The sequence below is a fragment of the Balaenoptera ricei genome, chromosome 12 (genome assembly GCF_028023285.1).
Source record: "Balaenoptera ricei isolate mBalRic1 chromosome 12, mBalRic1.hap2, whole genome shotgun sequence".
In the NCBI taxonomy this organism is placed as follows: Eukaryota; Metazoa; Chordata; class Mammalia; order Artiodactyla; family Balaenopteridae; genus Balaenoptera; species Balaenoptera ricei.
In genome coordinates, this window is record NC_082650.1 from 8,896,696 (window position 1) to 8,912,910 (window position 16,215).

The 16,215-nt window shown below is 46.8% G+C and overlaps 1 protein-coding gene across 1 annotated transcript in view; it reads left to right on the forward strand.

Annotated features, from left to right (window-relative positions):
- Positions 1-16,215, forward strand: part of EZR (ezrin) — a 50,352-nt gene that overhangs the window by 14,317 nt on the left and 19,820 nt on the right. The window contains 1 exon segment of the mRNA XM_059940901.1: positions 11,748-11,831. Within this exon segment, the coding sequence (XP_059796884.1) occupies positions 11,748-11,831 (84 nt within the window).

Sequence of the window (16,215 nt, forward strand, 5' to 3'; positions counted from 1 at the left end):
TCGACATTGAACTCTGTAGTTACGACCTTACTTTTCATTAGTGATTAGCAGCTGAGCGGACACTAATCCAAGGCTGCTGTTTTACACCTGCATGGAGAAGGAGCGGGAGGGGAGGGCAGGATTGCTGGAATCCCAAAGGTTGATGACCTCGCCCGAGGCACTCGAGTGTGGTAGGTTAATTCCGTTTCTTGATAGATATTACCTACAGGGAATCTGGAGTTATTCTCATTAACTGTGAGCACCAATCCATATGCAGCAGAGCTTGAATCTTCCTGCTGGGGGGGTGACCACTGTCACGAGGGTTGAGTACCTGGAGCTCTGAGACGGACAACCAGGAGACTGGGAGCAGCCAGCGCAGGCCTCACGCGCTCCTCCTCGGTGGCTTCCCGAACTCCGCAGTCCCGGGAATAGCACCAGTCCCTGACTCCTAGGAAGTGAGGAGTAACGGGAACGCCGGGCCAGCAGCCCTTGGACCTCCTTAGGAGCTGTCTCGAGTGGACTCTTGTCAGCCCTAACATTCGATGGTTTTATTATTCCTATTACTGTTATTGCCTATTACCAGGCAATAAAAGGCTGGTATATTTATTATCCTGGTATCGTACAATTATATGAATACTTGATGAGAATATGAGTTTGTGTCTGTCCTGCCCATCTGTCTTGGTTGGCTGTGCTACAGACAAAATGATGGTGCACGGAATTCTTACTGCATCGCCTGGCAGTTTGTGTTCTGATTAATTCCGTAGACTTTTTGCAAGATTTGTGGAGCTAGATGGCCAGTTTTCTTTGGCATTTGAACATTTTTCCGAAGCCTAACAAGCCAGTTTCTTCACTTTCACTCAGTTTCTTCTTTAACCTCAAAAAAGAAGACAATAGATAATGATGTGATTGTGTTTAATTTAAACTTAAGATACAGAAGAGCTTGAAAGAAAGGACTAATTTTAAAAAGTTATTATCCATTGGTGGTCAGGTTTGCCATAGCGTTATTTTATTAATAAGATACACTGTTATTCACACCTTCTCTAAAGGTCAGTAAACCTCAAGAAGTCTGGTGTTAAGCGCTCGAGCTTACACATGTACCCCTGAAATTTCTAACTTTGAGTCCAGCTTGCCTTCAGGCACATGGTGACATGTGGCTACGCTGTTGGTGGCAGCATTTTAGAGAGAGACCGATGCCTTCCTCTTGACTGACAGCAGAGTTGATGTCTTTGCCAGTACAGCCGGTATCAGGTTACTATGGACTTGACTCCATTTAATGAAAAATTGTGTTTTAAGAACCACATTTCTATTTTACTTGTCTTCTCTCTGTATAGTGTTTTAATATTTTGACATATTGGTTTTTAAATTTATTTATTTATTTTTGGCTGTGTTGGGTCTTCGTTTCTGTGCAAGGGCTTTCTCTAGTTGCGGCAAGTGGGGGCCGCTCTTCATCGCGGTGCGCGGGCCTCTCACTATCGCGGCCTCTCTTGTTGGGAGCACAGGCTCCAGACGCGCAGGCTCAGCAGTTGTGGCTCACGGGCTTAGTCGCTCCGCGGCATGTGGGATCTTCCCAGACCAGGGCTCGAACCCGTGTCCCCTGCATTGGCAGGCAGATTCTCAACCACTGCGCCACCAGGGAAGCCCCGACATATTGGTTTTTATTTTGACCTCTCCATGCTTAAAAGAATGGTGTACAACAGGGTGTTTTCTCAGCTGCCTTTCTTGAATAGAAAGGACACTTTAAAGTGGACACACTAAAGTGTCCACTTTAGAAGTTGGACACTTCTAAAGAACTGTATGCTTATTAGAAACTATAAGATGTAAACTATGGTCATTGGATTTTTAATGGCAACTACTTTTATAGAATTTTGTTGTTTATATAAACTGTTACTGGGAGCAGTGTTGCACATTTAACTAAGACAAACATTCATTTTATTTAATTGATAGAAACAAACTTATCTCCACTAGCCATTACGGTGACAGCCTGTAACGGGTTAGTGATATGGACAGAGAAGAGCTAAGAAACAAAATATCCACTTGCTTTTGGGGCTTTCCGACTTGCCTTCTAAATTGGCTAAATTCACAGGTCTGCATTTCTACACTAAGCTGATTAAGGTTTGCTGAGTTAATGGTAATGTTTTACAGAGGGTGGTTATTATTTGTAAATGACCACTGTGTCATAGCTAATGCTGTGATTTATTGAGTTGGAGTATTGTTCATGAGACTGATTCTTATCTTAAAGATAAGGCGCTCAGGATCCAAAGAGAGTACAAAAATAGGCATCCCTCTGTAGGGATACAGTTTCATTAAGAAAAACCTGTCTCTGCGAGTTTAGGTCTAGTACTGAACGAAAGTCTAGTAAAGGTATTTTCACATAATGGAGTATAAATAGTAGCAGTACCTACATTAGTCTTGCCAGAAGGAGTCGTGGCTGTTCGCTTGTTCAGGATCCTAGCCTAGCCTCTTTCCCTGAGAGCAGGGTCTGTGTGGGTGTGGCCTTGCTTATGAGCTGGGAGGAGCTGAAGATGGATGGGTCCATCCCAACCTCCTGAGTCAGAATCTCTGGGCCTGGGGCCCAGGAAACTGTTTCAACAAGCTCTCCAGGTAATTCTTTTGTGTGCTCAAGTGTGAGGAGCGCTGAGGGCCTGGGGAGAGTAGCGTATGAGATGTGGCTGGCCGAGCTTCCTGTGCACTTGCTCACAGACACCAGCCTTCATGAAGCGTGTCTGGTATTGCCGCAGTGAGCAGGGCTCTGGAGGGGTTAATGTTAATCCAAGAAAGCAAAATACAAAGATAGTGTTCCGTTAAAAACTTTTTTTTGGTACTTTAATTGGGTGCTGGGCGATGGTGAGCTCGGCACCAATTGGAGTTAAATGTGAAACAAGACTCAGTTTGCTGCTCAAAATTAACAAGAGCCTGGGCTCTCCCCTCTGCCCCGTGGGAGGGCTGCTCCCCGGAGCTGGCTCCTGGTTTGTAAGGGAAGGGGCTGACCACAGTTCCTGCGGCTGGAATTACTGCTGGCCTCAGGGGAGAGTGAGTGCGCCAGTGGAGGAGACGGTGTTTCCTGCTGTGGTCACAGCAGTTTGTTTGGCAGCTGGCACCTTCTTCCTGAGAATGTAGCATATTTTTACTCACAACTTAAATGAAACAGTGAACTTAAGTTGAATTTTAGTTTTAAAAAATTCATTTTCTTTCATCTTCGTTCGCCCCTAAAATTTTTTTCTTATCAATTTGAATACCAAATTGACCATAGTCTAGTTCAAATGACTTGTTTCCTAGCTGTTTCATATTTATAATCACTAAAGCAACACAGAAAATAAGATCCTCAACCCAAATGTCCATCAGCAATGAATGTATATATAGACAAAAGTGAGATATCCAGATAGTGGAATATTACTTAGCAGTAAAAAAAGGAATGAAGTGCTGATACAGGCTACAACCTCGATAAAGCTTGAAAACCTGTTAAGTGACAGAAGCAAGTCACCAAAGACCACATAGTGTATGATTCTGTTTATATGAAATGTCCAAAATAGGGAAATCTATGGAGACACAAAGTAGATTCTTGGTTTCCAGGGCTGGGGGGAAGGAGTACTGGGAGTGACTGCCAGCGGGCATGGGGTTTCTTTTTGGGGTGATGAAATGTTCTAAAATTAGATAGTGGGATTGGTTGCATAACTCTGTGAAGTTGCTAAAGACCACTCAGTTGCACATTTTAAATGGGTGAATTTTATGGGATGTAAGTTATATTTCAACAAAGCTGTTGTAAAGAGTAATGACTCAATGATGAAAATCAAAATACAATATCGTCTCAATAATTATTCAATTAATTGAACCAAAATAGCATCTGAAGAAGCTTTTATAATTCATTTCAGTTGTGAGAATTTTTCCTCATCATACTCCCCTGCGTTTCTTCCCCCATTTGTGGGAGAAAGTTTACCATACTACTTCCCTGTCAGAGCCTTCCGAAGTATTTGAAAGGTCTTACCCAAATATTTGAAAGCTGTAGAAGTTGCTGAAGTGGCACCTTCAGAAGAGGGCTGGAATGTTGGAAAACAGCATTGCCATTTTAAATGATTATGAAAGGTCAAGCTCTCAATGTAATCTTGGTGGTGCTTAGATAGTTCTACTCAGACTAATTTTTGAGTAAATGCAGGTGTGATAATACAGGGATTAATCTGTAATCACTGAATCCACTGCCTGCAATTCAAACATTCAAATGTTACTGTTTGAATTTCCCTTTCATGGTTTTCCTGATTCTTCGTACATAGGAAAATCACTGCAAACTTTTATTTCCCCTGCAGTGTTCTGGCTACTACAATTACCTAAACCTGGTTAGTCTAAGAAGATGTAAAATGGCTGCTTGTCTGTAAAGTTTGTGGAAGAACTTGTCTTGAACTGTTCCCTCCTGTCTTGGTCTTTAGTATGGTGTGAATTTATTCTGTAAAAAGTGTGATGGGGGGGGGGTTTTCTTACACGAAGTTTAAAGTAGTTCAGGAGGAAGTAGACATTTCTCAAAGGAAAAATTGAAGAACTAGATTTATTTGCCAAAATGAGGAAAATAATGAGTGAGATAATTTGACAGCCAAAAATTCAGCAATCATACATGGGTTAGAAGTAAAATACAGTATTTTATTGTCAACTCAGTATCTTTTCTACATCTCTCAGACATTTAGAAGGCATTTTAGATACCATTTTGATAAAATTAAACCGAGAAGACTCAAAAATCATGTTCTTCCAAAGTGTATTCTGAAAAATACTGGTCCTTTGGGATATTCCATGGAAAAAAACCTGTAGGCAGAAGAATCTGGGAGACCTAGACTAAGGCATCGTCCTGGAATTTCACAACTTGCATTAATACAGCAAAGACTCTCAAAGCCTTTCAGTTAAAGAAAGAAAAAAAAAGAAAGAGAGAACCTTAACCTGTGTGACCTGAAAATACTGCCTTCCCACCCCCCATGCTTTGTCCCTCTCTCTTTAAATTCAGATAATTTTGCAGAAACTACACAGCCACTGATTTGGATGGTGTCAGAAGCCACTCCTATAATTAAGCTATAGAATATTAGAAGATCCCTTACAGATAAAATCATTTCTATTTTATAAAGGAGCAGGGAGTGCCTCCTTCAGACTGGGGCTAGGCCGGGAGGCGATCCTGCCCACCGCCTGCTGTCAGGCCTGTGTCCGTGATTGCCCAGCAAAGCGGGGACGGTGGATTTATTTGATTTTAATAGGGTGAATTGTTATTGAATTTATATTTTTAAAAAACAGATTGGGGTTTAACACCTTTAATTCCCTTTTTTATTGGAAAAAGAGCTGTCAGTTGCATTGGAGCAATAAAACCTGTACTATCGTGTGTCTGGTTAGAGAGTTACATCCCCGTCCTTGGAAATGTGAAAACAGGTGTGAGCTTTTCCTTTGTCCATGAAAACAGCCTCCCAGCCGGCTTGTCATAGTGTCACGCAGTTACTGACTTTCTCATGAACCTTCCCATTCCCTCCGCACGTGCACAGCTCTAGCTCGGATTGCATCTCACCTTTGGGCCTTTGGACTTTAGACCGAGCATTTCAGAGCTGGAAAGGACTGAGGTCATCTAGCCCAGACCCTCTCTTTGCAGATCAGGGGGCTGAGGCCCCAGGGAGGAAGGCCTCCACAGGTCACCGTGCCGTGGGGCCTTGGGGCTCCCATGCTCTCGCCCACTGTTCCGGGGATCGGTGAATCTGGCTGGTCCTCAAAATCATTTGAGTGGCTTTTAAAAAATACAGGTTCTTGGGTTGAGGCCCAGAAACTCAGGTGTTTGAGAAGCTGCTCTGGGGATTCTAATGGTTAGTCCCGAAGGACTGGGGTGTGTGGCATCAATTTGAGGGCCACCTATTTAAGTCGTAGGCGGCAGGCCGCCCCCGCCCCAGGAGGCACTGACTGGCGTTTGTGGAGGGCGTGAGCCCTGAAGGCATGCACGGTGCCCACCAGCCGGAGTGGGCTGGGAGCAGAAGGTGAAAGCTGTCATGGTCCATCAGCATGTTGATGGTAGTTTTGAGCTGAGCTAACCCATAATGAGAATAGCAGATAGAATTTTTAAAAGAGTAGATTATTAAGCAGAAGGAGATTAGGGAGTGTTAACAATTAGGTGTTCATCATCTTCATTAACTAAGGCAAAGGTAGGTAGGTTTATGTGTTGAATCCTGATATTAAACAAGATACGCAGTATATAGTTAAGTGGTCTGGTGCAAATACCTGTGAAACACCAGTCATTATATTCATGAAAAAAAAAAGTGCCTGGTGTTTTGCTTAAATTTAAGAAGTTTTACAGGCTAGTTTCATTAGTTCTTGTTTTAGAAATAAAACGAAATTCATTGCTATTTTTGTTTTTAGGCATTTGTCTCTTGCATATACTGATATTTTAGTAATAGATCAGGAACTTACCTCTCCTATTGAAATGAAATCTCCTACTAAGCTAGGCTACTATCAGAGGCAAAAAAGAAGAAAGATGTTTCTGCTAAATATGGTCAGTGTGAAAAACACACAAATACTCATTAAAAACCTCATTTTCCTCAAGGGGTTCAGACAGCTTCAATACATTATCTTACTCTAAAATTCTGACCTAGTATATAGCTGTTTTAAAAAAAAAACCTCGTTATTTTAAATCCGTAGAGTGCTAATGTAACTCTCATACTGAAACTTATGAATTTCCATTATAGATAGTGCAGTATGATTATGTCTGGTTCCTTTTAGGTTCTAACATTTTGGAACTCTAACTACAGCTTTGTGCCATAGCTTCAAAAGGAGTAGCATTTGGAGGAGAGACATGAATTACTAAATTGTCATCTCCACCAACCACATGGTTCTCTGTGTGTACGTAAGGGGTTGGGGTACATGGGCAGAATTAAACTTTTATCACCACTGCCCCCACCAAACAGAGCAGAATGTTAGAAAGGGTTTCAGTGTTTTGACCAGCCTGGCATAAACATTGCCCTTTCGGTGGGTAGGTTTTAAATGACTAACTGTATGCTGTACACACCTGTACTGCACATTACTATGTGATTTTGCTGCCTTCAGAGAATATTGCCTTTGAGAAAAGTGTGTGATCTAGGGGGAAATACCAAGACAATAAAAATTGCAAACCATGTGCTTTTCTCCAGTCTTTGCACGTGGTTTGGGTTTGTGTGGTGATACGTTTTGCCCTGGACCTCCAGCTTTTCGTGGGACCGTTCTCACATTTATCATGCATAACCGCATCATCCCACTTTGTTTCTGTGGCACCACTGCAAACACGAGTGCTAGCTTTTTCCAAGTACACATTGAGTTCACTAAAAACAATTGATTACCAAGGAAACCTAACAGGATAATAAAAAGGAGAGTTGCGATTTAGGTATGTGTCCTTAATATGCCAAAGCCTGATTTCTTTTAAAGCCCCTGGATAAGTGGACCAAAACAAAAATATAAATGGTCCTGTCATCTGAGTAAATGTTTCATCTTAAACTTTGATGAAAGTTTATGCTGTATTTCAGTACATTATTACAGATCTATAAAGTTTAAAAGAATCTAAATAGTCTTTCTAAACACGGACCTGCTTAACATGCTGCTGATTAAGGCCGTGCTGTGCTGTGGCCCTCAGTCAGGGTAGGAGCATCCCCTTTATCCAGAGGGCATTTTGGGGGGGGTGTGTGTTGGGGGGCTACTTTTAGAGGACTGGGGATACCTGTGTGTAGTGGGTGGGCTCAGGGAGGCTAAACATCCTGCAGTCCTTGAGATAGTCTTGCAGAAGGAACACTCGTGCTGGCCCAGAATAGCATTTTACCCCCGACCCCATGAGAGACACGAGCAGGGTAACGACTAGTCAAGGGACACGACCCAATCCTGCAGGGCATCTTGGCTGGAGATCATTATTAACATGCTGTTCATTCGAGTGTTTAGCTTTCATAAGTTCTCCCATCTCAACCTTGGTCTCAAGATTGTAGACCATGCACTGTAAATGAAATACACATATATTCATTAAAATTACCTTGATTTTGTAATCTTAGGGGGTGTCTGAAAATGAAAATTTTGGTGCCTCCCCAGATCAGAACTGGGCGTTGCTCTTTCCGACGGGGCTGGTGGGCACAGTGGAGGGAAAAGCTGTCTGCCTCCCGACACTGGTCGCAGCCGTGCCTGTGACTGCAGCCTGAAGAGCTTAGCCTGATCGCTGGCTTGCCGGCTTTGTTTGCGGCCATACACCAGGCTGCAGGATTGCCTGGGTGTTGCAGCTTAGGGAGGGAAGTCCCTGGAAAGACCAGAGCAAGTGAAGCTGGGCGGGATGTCTCACTGGACCTGCTGATGGTCATTTTTTTTTTTTTTTTTTTGCTTATTTTTGGCCGCGTTGGGTCTTTGTTGCTGCACGCAGGCTTTTCTCTAGTTGCAGCTAGCGGGGGGTACTCTTCATTGCGGTGCGTGGCCTCCTCATTGCGGTGGCTTCTCTTATTGCAAAGCACAGGCTTCAGTAGTTGCAGCATGTGGGCTCAGTAGTTGTGGCTCTCAGACTCTAGAGCACAGGCTCAGTAGTTGTGGCGCATGGACTTAGTTGCTCCACGGCATGTGAGATCTTCCCGGACCAGGGCTCGAACCCGTGTCCCCTGCATTGGCAGGCAGATTCCTTTTTTTTTTTTTTTTTAATTTTTTTAATACCATGCATTTTCTTTTTTTTCCTTTTATTTATTTATTTATTTTATTTTATTTTATTTTATTTTATTTATTTTTGGCTGCGTTGGGTCTTCGTTGCTGAGCGCGGGCTTTCTCTAGTTGTGGCGAGCAGGAGCTACTCTTCATTGCGGTACGCCGGCTTCTCATTGACATGGCTTCTCTTGTTGCAGAGCTAGGTGCGTGGGCTTCAGTAGTTGTGGCGTGCAGGCTCAGTAGTTGTGGCTCGTGGGCTCTAGAGCGCAGGCTCAGTAGTTGTGGCACACAGGCTTTGCTGCTCCGGGGCGTGTGGGATCTTCCCGGACCAGGGCTCGAACCCATGTCCCCTGCATTGGCAGGCGGATTCCCAACCACTGCGCCACCAGGGAAGCCCAACAGGCAGGCGAATTCTTAACCACTGCTCCACCAGGGAAGCCCTGATGGTCATTTTAAGTGCCTGTGATGGGAGGTGCAGTTTTTGCGGGTTGCACAGACCTTCCCAATACACTTAATTTTTAAGAAAGTTCACTTTCTACATACTACTGGCTTGTTACATCTAATCTCAGTAAAAGTATTCATTTTGCAGGTTCTTTGCTTTTTCAAAGAGTTGTGTGAACTTTGAGTCAAATATGAACCAGCTCAGAACCTTAAAATAGTTTTTTTCTAAATTCCTGTTAATGAGTTTGCAAAATGGTTAAAAATAGTGTGACGATCACTTTTTTATGTTAATTATTAGCATTGGTTTCCGGAGGTGACATTTTTTTCTTGGTCCTCAAATTTAGAGGTGATCGAGATGTAGGAGTTAGAGTCTGAAATCTCCTACGCGTGAACCTCTGGTCTCTTATATGCACCTTAACCAGGGTAGTGGCATTCGGTACACGTTGTTTGGGGGTTCAGTTTCTGAATCAGTAGGTTACAGAGAAAGAAAAGCGTATCTGAGGCCCGGCATTTGTCAGCCCCGCATCCCTCCACTTCAGTTTCGAATGTGACATTCATTGTGGGCTTATGAGTGTAATTTAATTTGGAGCTGCGTTTGTTACAGAATATTTGACTTTGGGGCTGCTTTTCACATCTCATATGTGCCCTTGGAACCATAATTAAGAGAGAGAGACTTGCTTTGTAACAGCCATTTTGTGATTTCTTTAAATTATTGCTGGCAGGAAAAGGAAGAAACTTAGGTTTTTATATTTTAATAAACTTTAAGAATCTAAAATGTGCCGAGTCTTGCTTCTCAGTAAACTTCAGTTCTTTAATTTGTAGACTTGTGATTGGAGAGGAAACGTTTATTAAAATCTGGAGAATTATGCCTCACTTCTCTATATGTTATATCAGTCAGAGAACCTTTAAGACAGACTGTATATATGTAAAAGTATCTCTCAATCATCACAGTCTTGAGTGTTAGGGGAGAAATGATTTGTAAAGACTAATTTTTGTTCAAGTTAGACAGAGTCTAAGTATCCAGCCAAGGCATGACACACATTCGGAACTCACCACTTTTTAGTTCTTACATCAGGAAGCTAAATAATACATTTAGGGGACTTCCCTGGTGGTCCAGTGGTTAAGAATCTGCCTTCCAATGTAGGGGACGCGGGTTCAATCCCTGGTTGGGGAACTAAGATCCCACATGCTGCGGGGCAACTAAGCCCACGCGCCGCAACTACTGAGCACACAAGCCACAACTAGAGAGAGAAACCTGCACGCTGCAACAGAAGATCCTGCATGCTGCAACAGAAGATCCTGCATGCTGCAACTAAGACCCGACGCAGCCAAAATTAAATAAATAAATGAATATATATATATATATATATTTTTTTAAATAAATTTATTTATTTATTATTTTTGGCTGTGTTGGGTCTTCGTTTCTGTGCGAGGGCTTTCTCCAGTTGCGGCGAGCGGGGGCCACTCTTCATCGCGGTGCGCGGGCCTCTCACTATCGCGGCCTCTCTTGTTGCGGAGCACAGGCTCCAGACGCGCAGGCTCAGTAGTTGTGGCTCACGGGCTTAGTTGCTCTGCAGCATGTGGGATCGTCCCAGACCAGGGCTCGAACCCATGTCCCCTGCATTGGCAGGCAGATTCTCAACCACTGCGCCACCAGGGAAGCCCCATAAATGAATATTTTTTAAAAATAATAAATACAGTCAATCTGTGTCCTCGTTACATTTCCGTCTGTGTTAGGAAGAATTTGGAATATATGTCTATCCAGCTATTTATATATTTCACGTGAAAAATGGTGAGAAGCAAGCATTTCTTAATGTTAAGCATTATAGTTGCTGTGTTATTTTCCTTTGGGACCATGATATGAGGTAGCTAGATTTGCATGTTTTTCATATGCTAGTAAATTCTGGGTTTTTTCAAGCAATAAATTTGAAAATGACCTTGAAATAAATGTCTTTAAACCACCAACTATATGGCAATATTGGAGACATTTTTTTCAGGCCTTGCCATCACTACCACCTTGTGACCTTACTATCCTAGTAATGCTTCCATGTTTCCACTGTCTTCATAATTACCTTTTCAAATTACTACATAGTATTCTGTCCTCTTCGATGTGTCTGTGATCATCTAGCCATTTCCCTCTTCACTGTCGAGGTGGTTTCTAAAGTTGCTGGCAGCATTCTGGTGTACAGACCCTCTCTCTCCTCTCCTCTCACTTACCGACTTGGTGTGTATGCCCGGAGGCGGCTTCGCTTCGCTGTCGAAGGGTCAGAATGTGAGCTGGTGTGTGGAAAATACGTTGACAGTTATCAAAGTATTCTGCAGAAGAATGTGAGCTGGTGTACGGAAAATACGTTGACAGTTATCAAAGTATTCTGCAGAAGAACAGCTTAGACCTAAGCGTGAATGTGCTTTATTAAAGCCATGAGGGCACACATTTGAATCCAAACTGCATGTGTAGGCACAGAGCGGGGGGGGGGGGGGGGCGTGTCGTGTGTGTTTTGGGGTTGGGGGTGTGTGGCGGCTGTGGCAGGTGTGTGTGTGTGTCTCTGTGGTGACAGGCTTGAGAATGGGTGCAGAGGAAGGACAGACTCTCACCACGTTGCTCAGGATCGTTGAGTTTAGGTGGGAGACGCGGAGATGATTAAAAACACCCAGTTAAGTGTAATGTGTTCCGTTCTGTTTTCTAGATCAATGTCCGAGTTACCACCATGGATGCGGAGCTGGAGTTCGCCATCCAGCCAAATACAACAGGAAAACAGCTTTTCGATCAGGTTGGTTTCTATGAACTTAGAGAGAGGGGGTTCCCAGGTAGAAAAAAGTGTTTGCAGCATCGGAATCACTTTGTTTGCCGAGCGTGCTTATTGCCTTGGTTGGCTGCTAGCTTCTCGCTGTGGAGTAGGCCAGTTCCTTCCCTCCTGCCGGCGGGATTCAGCTGTCGTACACGCCGTCCCCGGGGCGGCCCCTGTTCGCGGTCCCGAGAAGAGGGGGCGCCGTGCACTCCTCGTGAGCCACCTCTCCCGCTGGGTCTCCACGGTCCCCCTGGCCGCTTCCTGCCGTCTGGTCGCGGCCGGGGTGCAGTGCGGGACAGCGAGGGGCCAGGCGGCCTGTCCCCAGCACCTCCTGCAGCCGCAGCGTCCTGAGCCCCTCGGAGGTCAGCACACACCCTTCCCTCCGGCCAGGTAACAGCCAGCCGCGCTCCTGCCCCTCTCTTCGTGAAAGCGGAAGGTGAACGCAGAGTTTTAATAAGCGCGGTGAACCACCTGAACCACCGCGAGGGCCGTGATAACTCTTCCATGAAACGGTTCCGAGCTTTAGACAGAACGAGAGCTACCTTTCTGGGCTTTGTAAATTCTGCTCCGGGACTGAGGACCCAGTAGGGCGCCGGGGCGGGGGGTGTGTTCACAGCCACCTGCACCGTCGGCGGCCTTCCCGAGAGGCCCCGCCGCTGGGCCAAGCCATGCTCCACATCCCAGCACCAGACTGGAAAGTGGAGCGGAGTCCTGGCAAAGGTAGAAGCTATAGGTGACTCGCCCTGGGCCTGATGGGATCTCCCTTTCATCCCCGAAGTCAGCACCCAGCAGGTTCATTTCCCCAAGCCAGTGAGCAGGGCCTTGGTGCTCACACCTCCAGGGCAGGGTTCGAAAGCAGCCTCCGCTCTCCCTGTGCTGTTATTTTGAGGCCATTCCCTGGCCGTGCCTCACCCGATAGATAACATAACGATAAAGACGTTTACTGCCTGGGGTGGGGCTGGACTTGGGGCGGAAATCTAAGGGTTTCTCCTGAAAGAAAATCCTGGGCACCACCGTATGGGGCAGTGGTCAGAGCACGGACGGGGAGGAAGCCGGGCGCTTGGGTCAGCTCTGCTTGCAGCTGGCGCGTCCCTCAGTCCCCAGAGTTAGTGTTTGGAGATTTTTCAGTATTGTGTGTTCCTATTGTGAAATACTGTGTAATCTGAGGACTTGAGGCTGGAGCGGACCCATGGAACCGCTCGTGGGTCAGCGGAACATGACTCAGTCTGTGTTAGAACTGCGGACGCAGAGGCCTGGCAGGAAAGGCCGTCTCCACAGCCTTGACCCCAGTTGCACCTCACTCTTTGAAGATCCGTTTGTTTATCCCTCCGAGGTGGTACGTGAGGCGGGGACGCTCAGGCCTCATCGGCACAGGTGGGCCGGGCGCCCCCTCCTCCCCGCGCCGCGCCGGGCATGTTTCCTCCTGAACGAACATCTAGGAGGGGCTGCAGGCAGCACGGGGCTCTGCGTCCTTTCTCTGCTGCGCCATCTGATGCGCTTCTAGGTCTCGGAAGCTCATTCATGGGCCCAACTGCCAGTCACTACAATGTGGTCCTTAACTGGAATCGGTTGAAGGAGACTTGGAAGGTAGTCAGTCTGTCCGCTTCTCTCCCACCCCCTCTGTCGCTTAAGTCTCCTCAGCAGTAACTGTCCCCCAGCCCCTGCCCCGGTGCTGTTGCTGCGTCTGTGACCAGATTCTAGTCCAGGGCTCCGAGGTGACGGAGGCCCTCAGAGACCATCGCGGAGGCCGGGCAGGTTCCTGGCGGGGCCATGGTGCTTTCCCACTACGGCAGGCGCCGACGCCGACGTGCTGAGAAAGGAGTTCCTGCCACGTGACTCTCTGCTCACTGCTTTCATCACCAGCAAGTATCAATAGTATTTTCCAGCTGTCACTTGAGACTGAGTTAAGTAGACACATCCCTGCCTTTTCCTTTCCCAAAACCTGCCATTTAAAACACCACAGAGGGACTTTCCTGGTAGTGCAGTGGTTAAGAATCCACCTGCCAGTGCAGGGGACACAAGTTCAAGCCCTGGTCAGGGAAGATCCCACATGCTGCGGAGCAGCTAAGCCCGTGAGCCACAACTACTGAGCCTGCGCTCTAGAGCCCGCAAGCCACAACTACGGAGCCTGAGTGCCACAAGTACTGAAGTCCGCACGCCTAGAGCCCGTGCTCCACAACAAGAGAAGCCACCGCAGTGAGAAGCCCGCGCACCGCAACGAAGAGTAGCCCCTGCTCGCCGCAACTAGAGAAAGCCCGCGCGCAGCAACGAAGACCCAACGCAGCCAGAAATTAAAATAAATAAATAAAAATAAAACACCACAGAGGCAGAGAGAAAGGAATGGACCCCACACCCGTTCAGAGTTGGCTTGCGTGCTGTGTATCAGCTTTAGGTTAAGGTAGGGACATTGGAGAGAACAGTGATTGTGTTTTTCTAGGAATGCTGGGTTTCCCTCGCAGAGAGGACTGACAGGTCAGTTTTTAGAATGGACTGTGGAAAGGAAGGTTGTTTACTTCTGTTGTGTTGTTTTGGGGGAGCCGTAGGGAGAGAAGTAGGGCTCTGAAACACGCTGAGGACAGTTGTCCTGGAAGTAGACGGAAGAGTCACACGTAAAGATGGGTGGCAGATCAGGGCACCCAGGGACAGGCTTCCACCGCGAGAGTGAGGGACCCGGGTCAGGTCCATGGCTGCAGAGTCTGATCGGCTCTGTGAAGGGGGACTGGCCACGTCGGAGCAGATGGAGAAGAGGAATCTGAAGGTCAGCGAGGGTCTGCCAGGCACGGGGCAGGGAAGTCAGGTGGTCAGGAAGTGGCTTCACGCTGGTCAGACCCAGACTCAGGCTGCAGTTGGGCGGATGGGGTGGGAGGACTAGACGGGAGAGGTAGAATGGCTTCTGCATGGGGGGCTTTCTTGTGGGGCTGTGGACGGCCCGCAGGGGAAGGCGAGGCAGGTTTCGTACCAGAATGTTGAGATGGAGGTTTAGGAAACTAGCAGGATCGGGTGTAGAAAACCTGGTCTTTCCATCAGCTTCCTCTATACTTGGCCACCACGAAAAGCAGACCTGGGGCTTCACCAGACTTGCGGGGAGAGTGCTGGTTAAGAGTCAAAACCGCCCTCCTGTCGCTTCATGATGAGGAGTCTCAGGTCTAGTCCCTCCTCCCCTTTTTTGGGTGAGTGAAGGGAGTGGATGAGCAGGTCATTCCCTGGCGTGTAGTAAACGGAGACCCGGGAGCTCCCGCAAGCATCCGGCCCCCCAGCCGAGGCCGATGCGCCGAGGCCGAGGCCGAAACAGGCTCAGGGCACACTTTGTTTGGTGTTTCAGATTTTATTGTCAGTAAGTGCTCCAGATACCTGATTTCCATTTCTAGTGTGTACAGCCCTCTTTCCCTTTAAGTATGATAGAAGCCATATATGTGAAGAATAGTAACCTTTTTTTAAAGGCTTAACATTATATGTCATGGAATTTAAAACTGTGCGGCAAAGTTTTGACAATATTCAGCAAGTGTCCACGGCAAGTTGCTTTTTGACTTCAAGACACAAGAGTAACCGTCGTGGGGCTGTCAATGTGACGGACCACAGGAGACTTTTTTCCTAGTACTGGAGAGAATTTTAAAAATGTGAAACTCTCACTATGACCTCGGGCTGAATGCTACCTTCCTGTGTCAGAGTTTCACGTTTCTGGAGGTTGAAAGAGTGCTCGTCACCCCTTGGCACGTGTGAAGCTGGGCACCCCCTCTTCCCTGGAAGCTTGTTGCCCGCTGCCTTCTGTACCTTTCCGGGACTGCTGTTTCCCTGATCCTGCTGAGCAGGGGCCTGGGCCGGCTGTCGAGGAGCAGAGGCGGGCAGCCAGGGGAGGCTCTGCTTCACGCTGGTGTCTTTCAACCCCTTTTTCATGTGGGCTGCCCGACAGGTACGGTCACACCTGTGACACACACACACTTTTACCGGTGTACCTGGGTTATGGCCCATTCCCTGTGGCCCACCTAGCTGTCTTTAGTCAGAAATGCATAATGGAGGACAGAGGAGTAGGGGTGACATTTTATAAGATTTAAAGTTAACCCTAAATCTGCTCAAATTTATATTAAAAGTAAATGGTTCAGGGACTTCACTGGCGGTCCAGTGGTTAGGTCTTGGTGCTTTCACTGCAGGGGGCCCGGGTTCGATCCCTGGTCGGGGAACTAAGATCCCACAAGCCGCACAGTGCGGCGAAGAAAAAAGTAAATGGTTCATGTCTGTTAGTAACAGACAGTGTAGCGGAGGCCTGCCCGGGGTGTCTGAGCTGGCGCCTCGCTCTCCCGGCAGCTCTGCTGCACCATGTGATGGTGGCGGCCCAGGGCCACTGCCATCCAGAGAGTTCCTCATGACT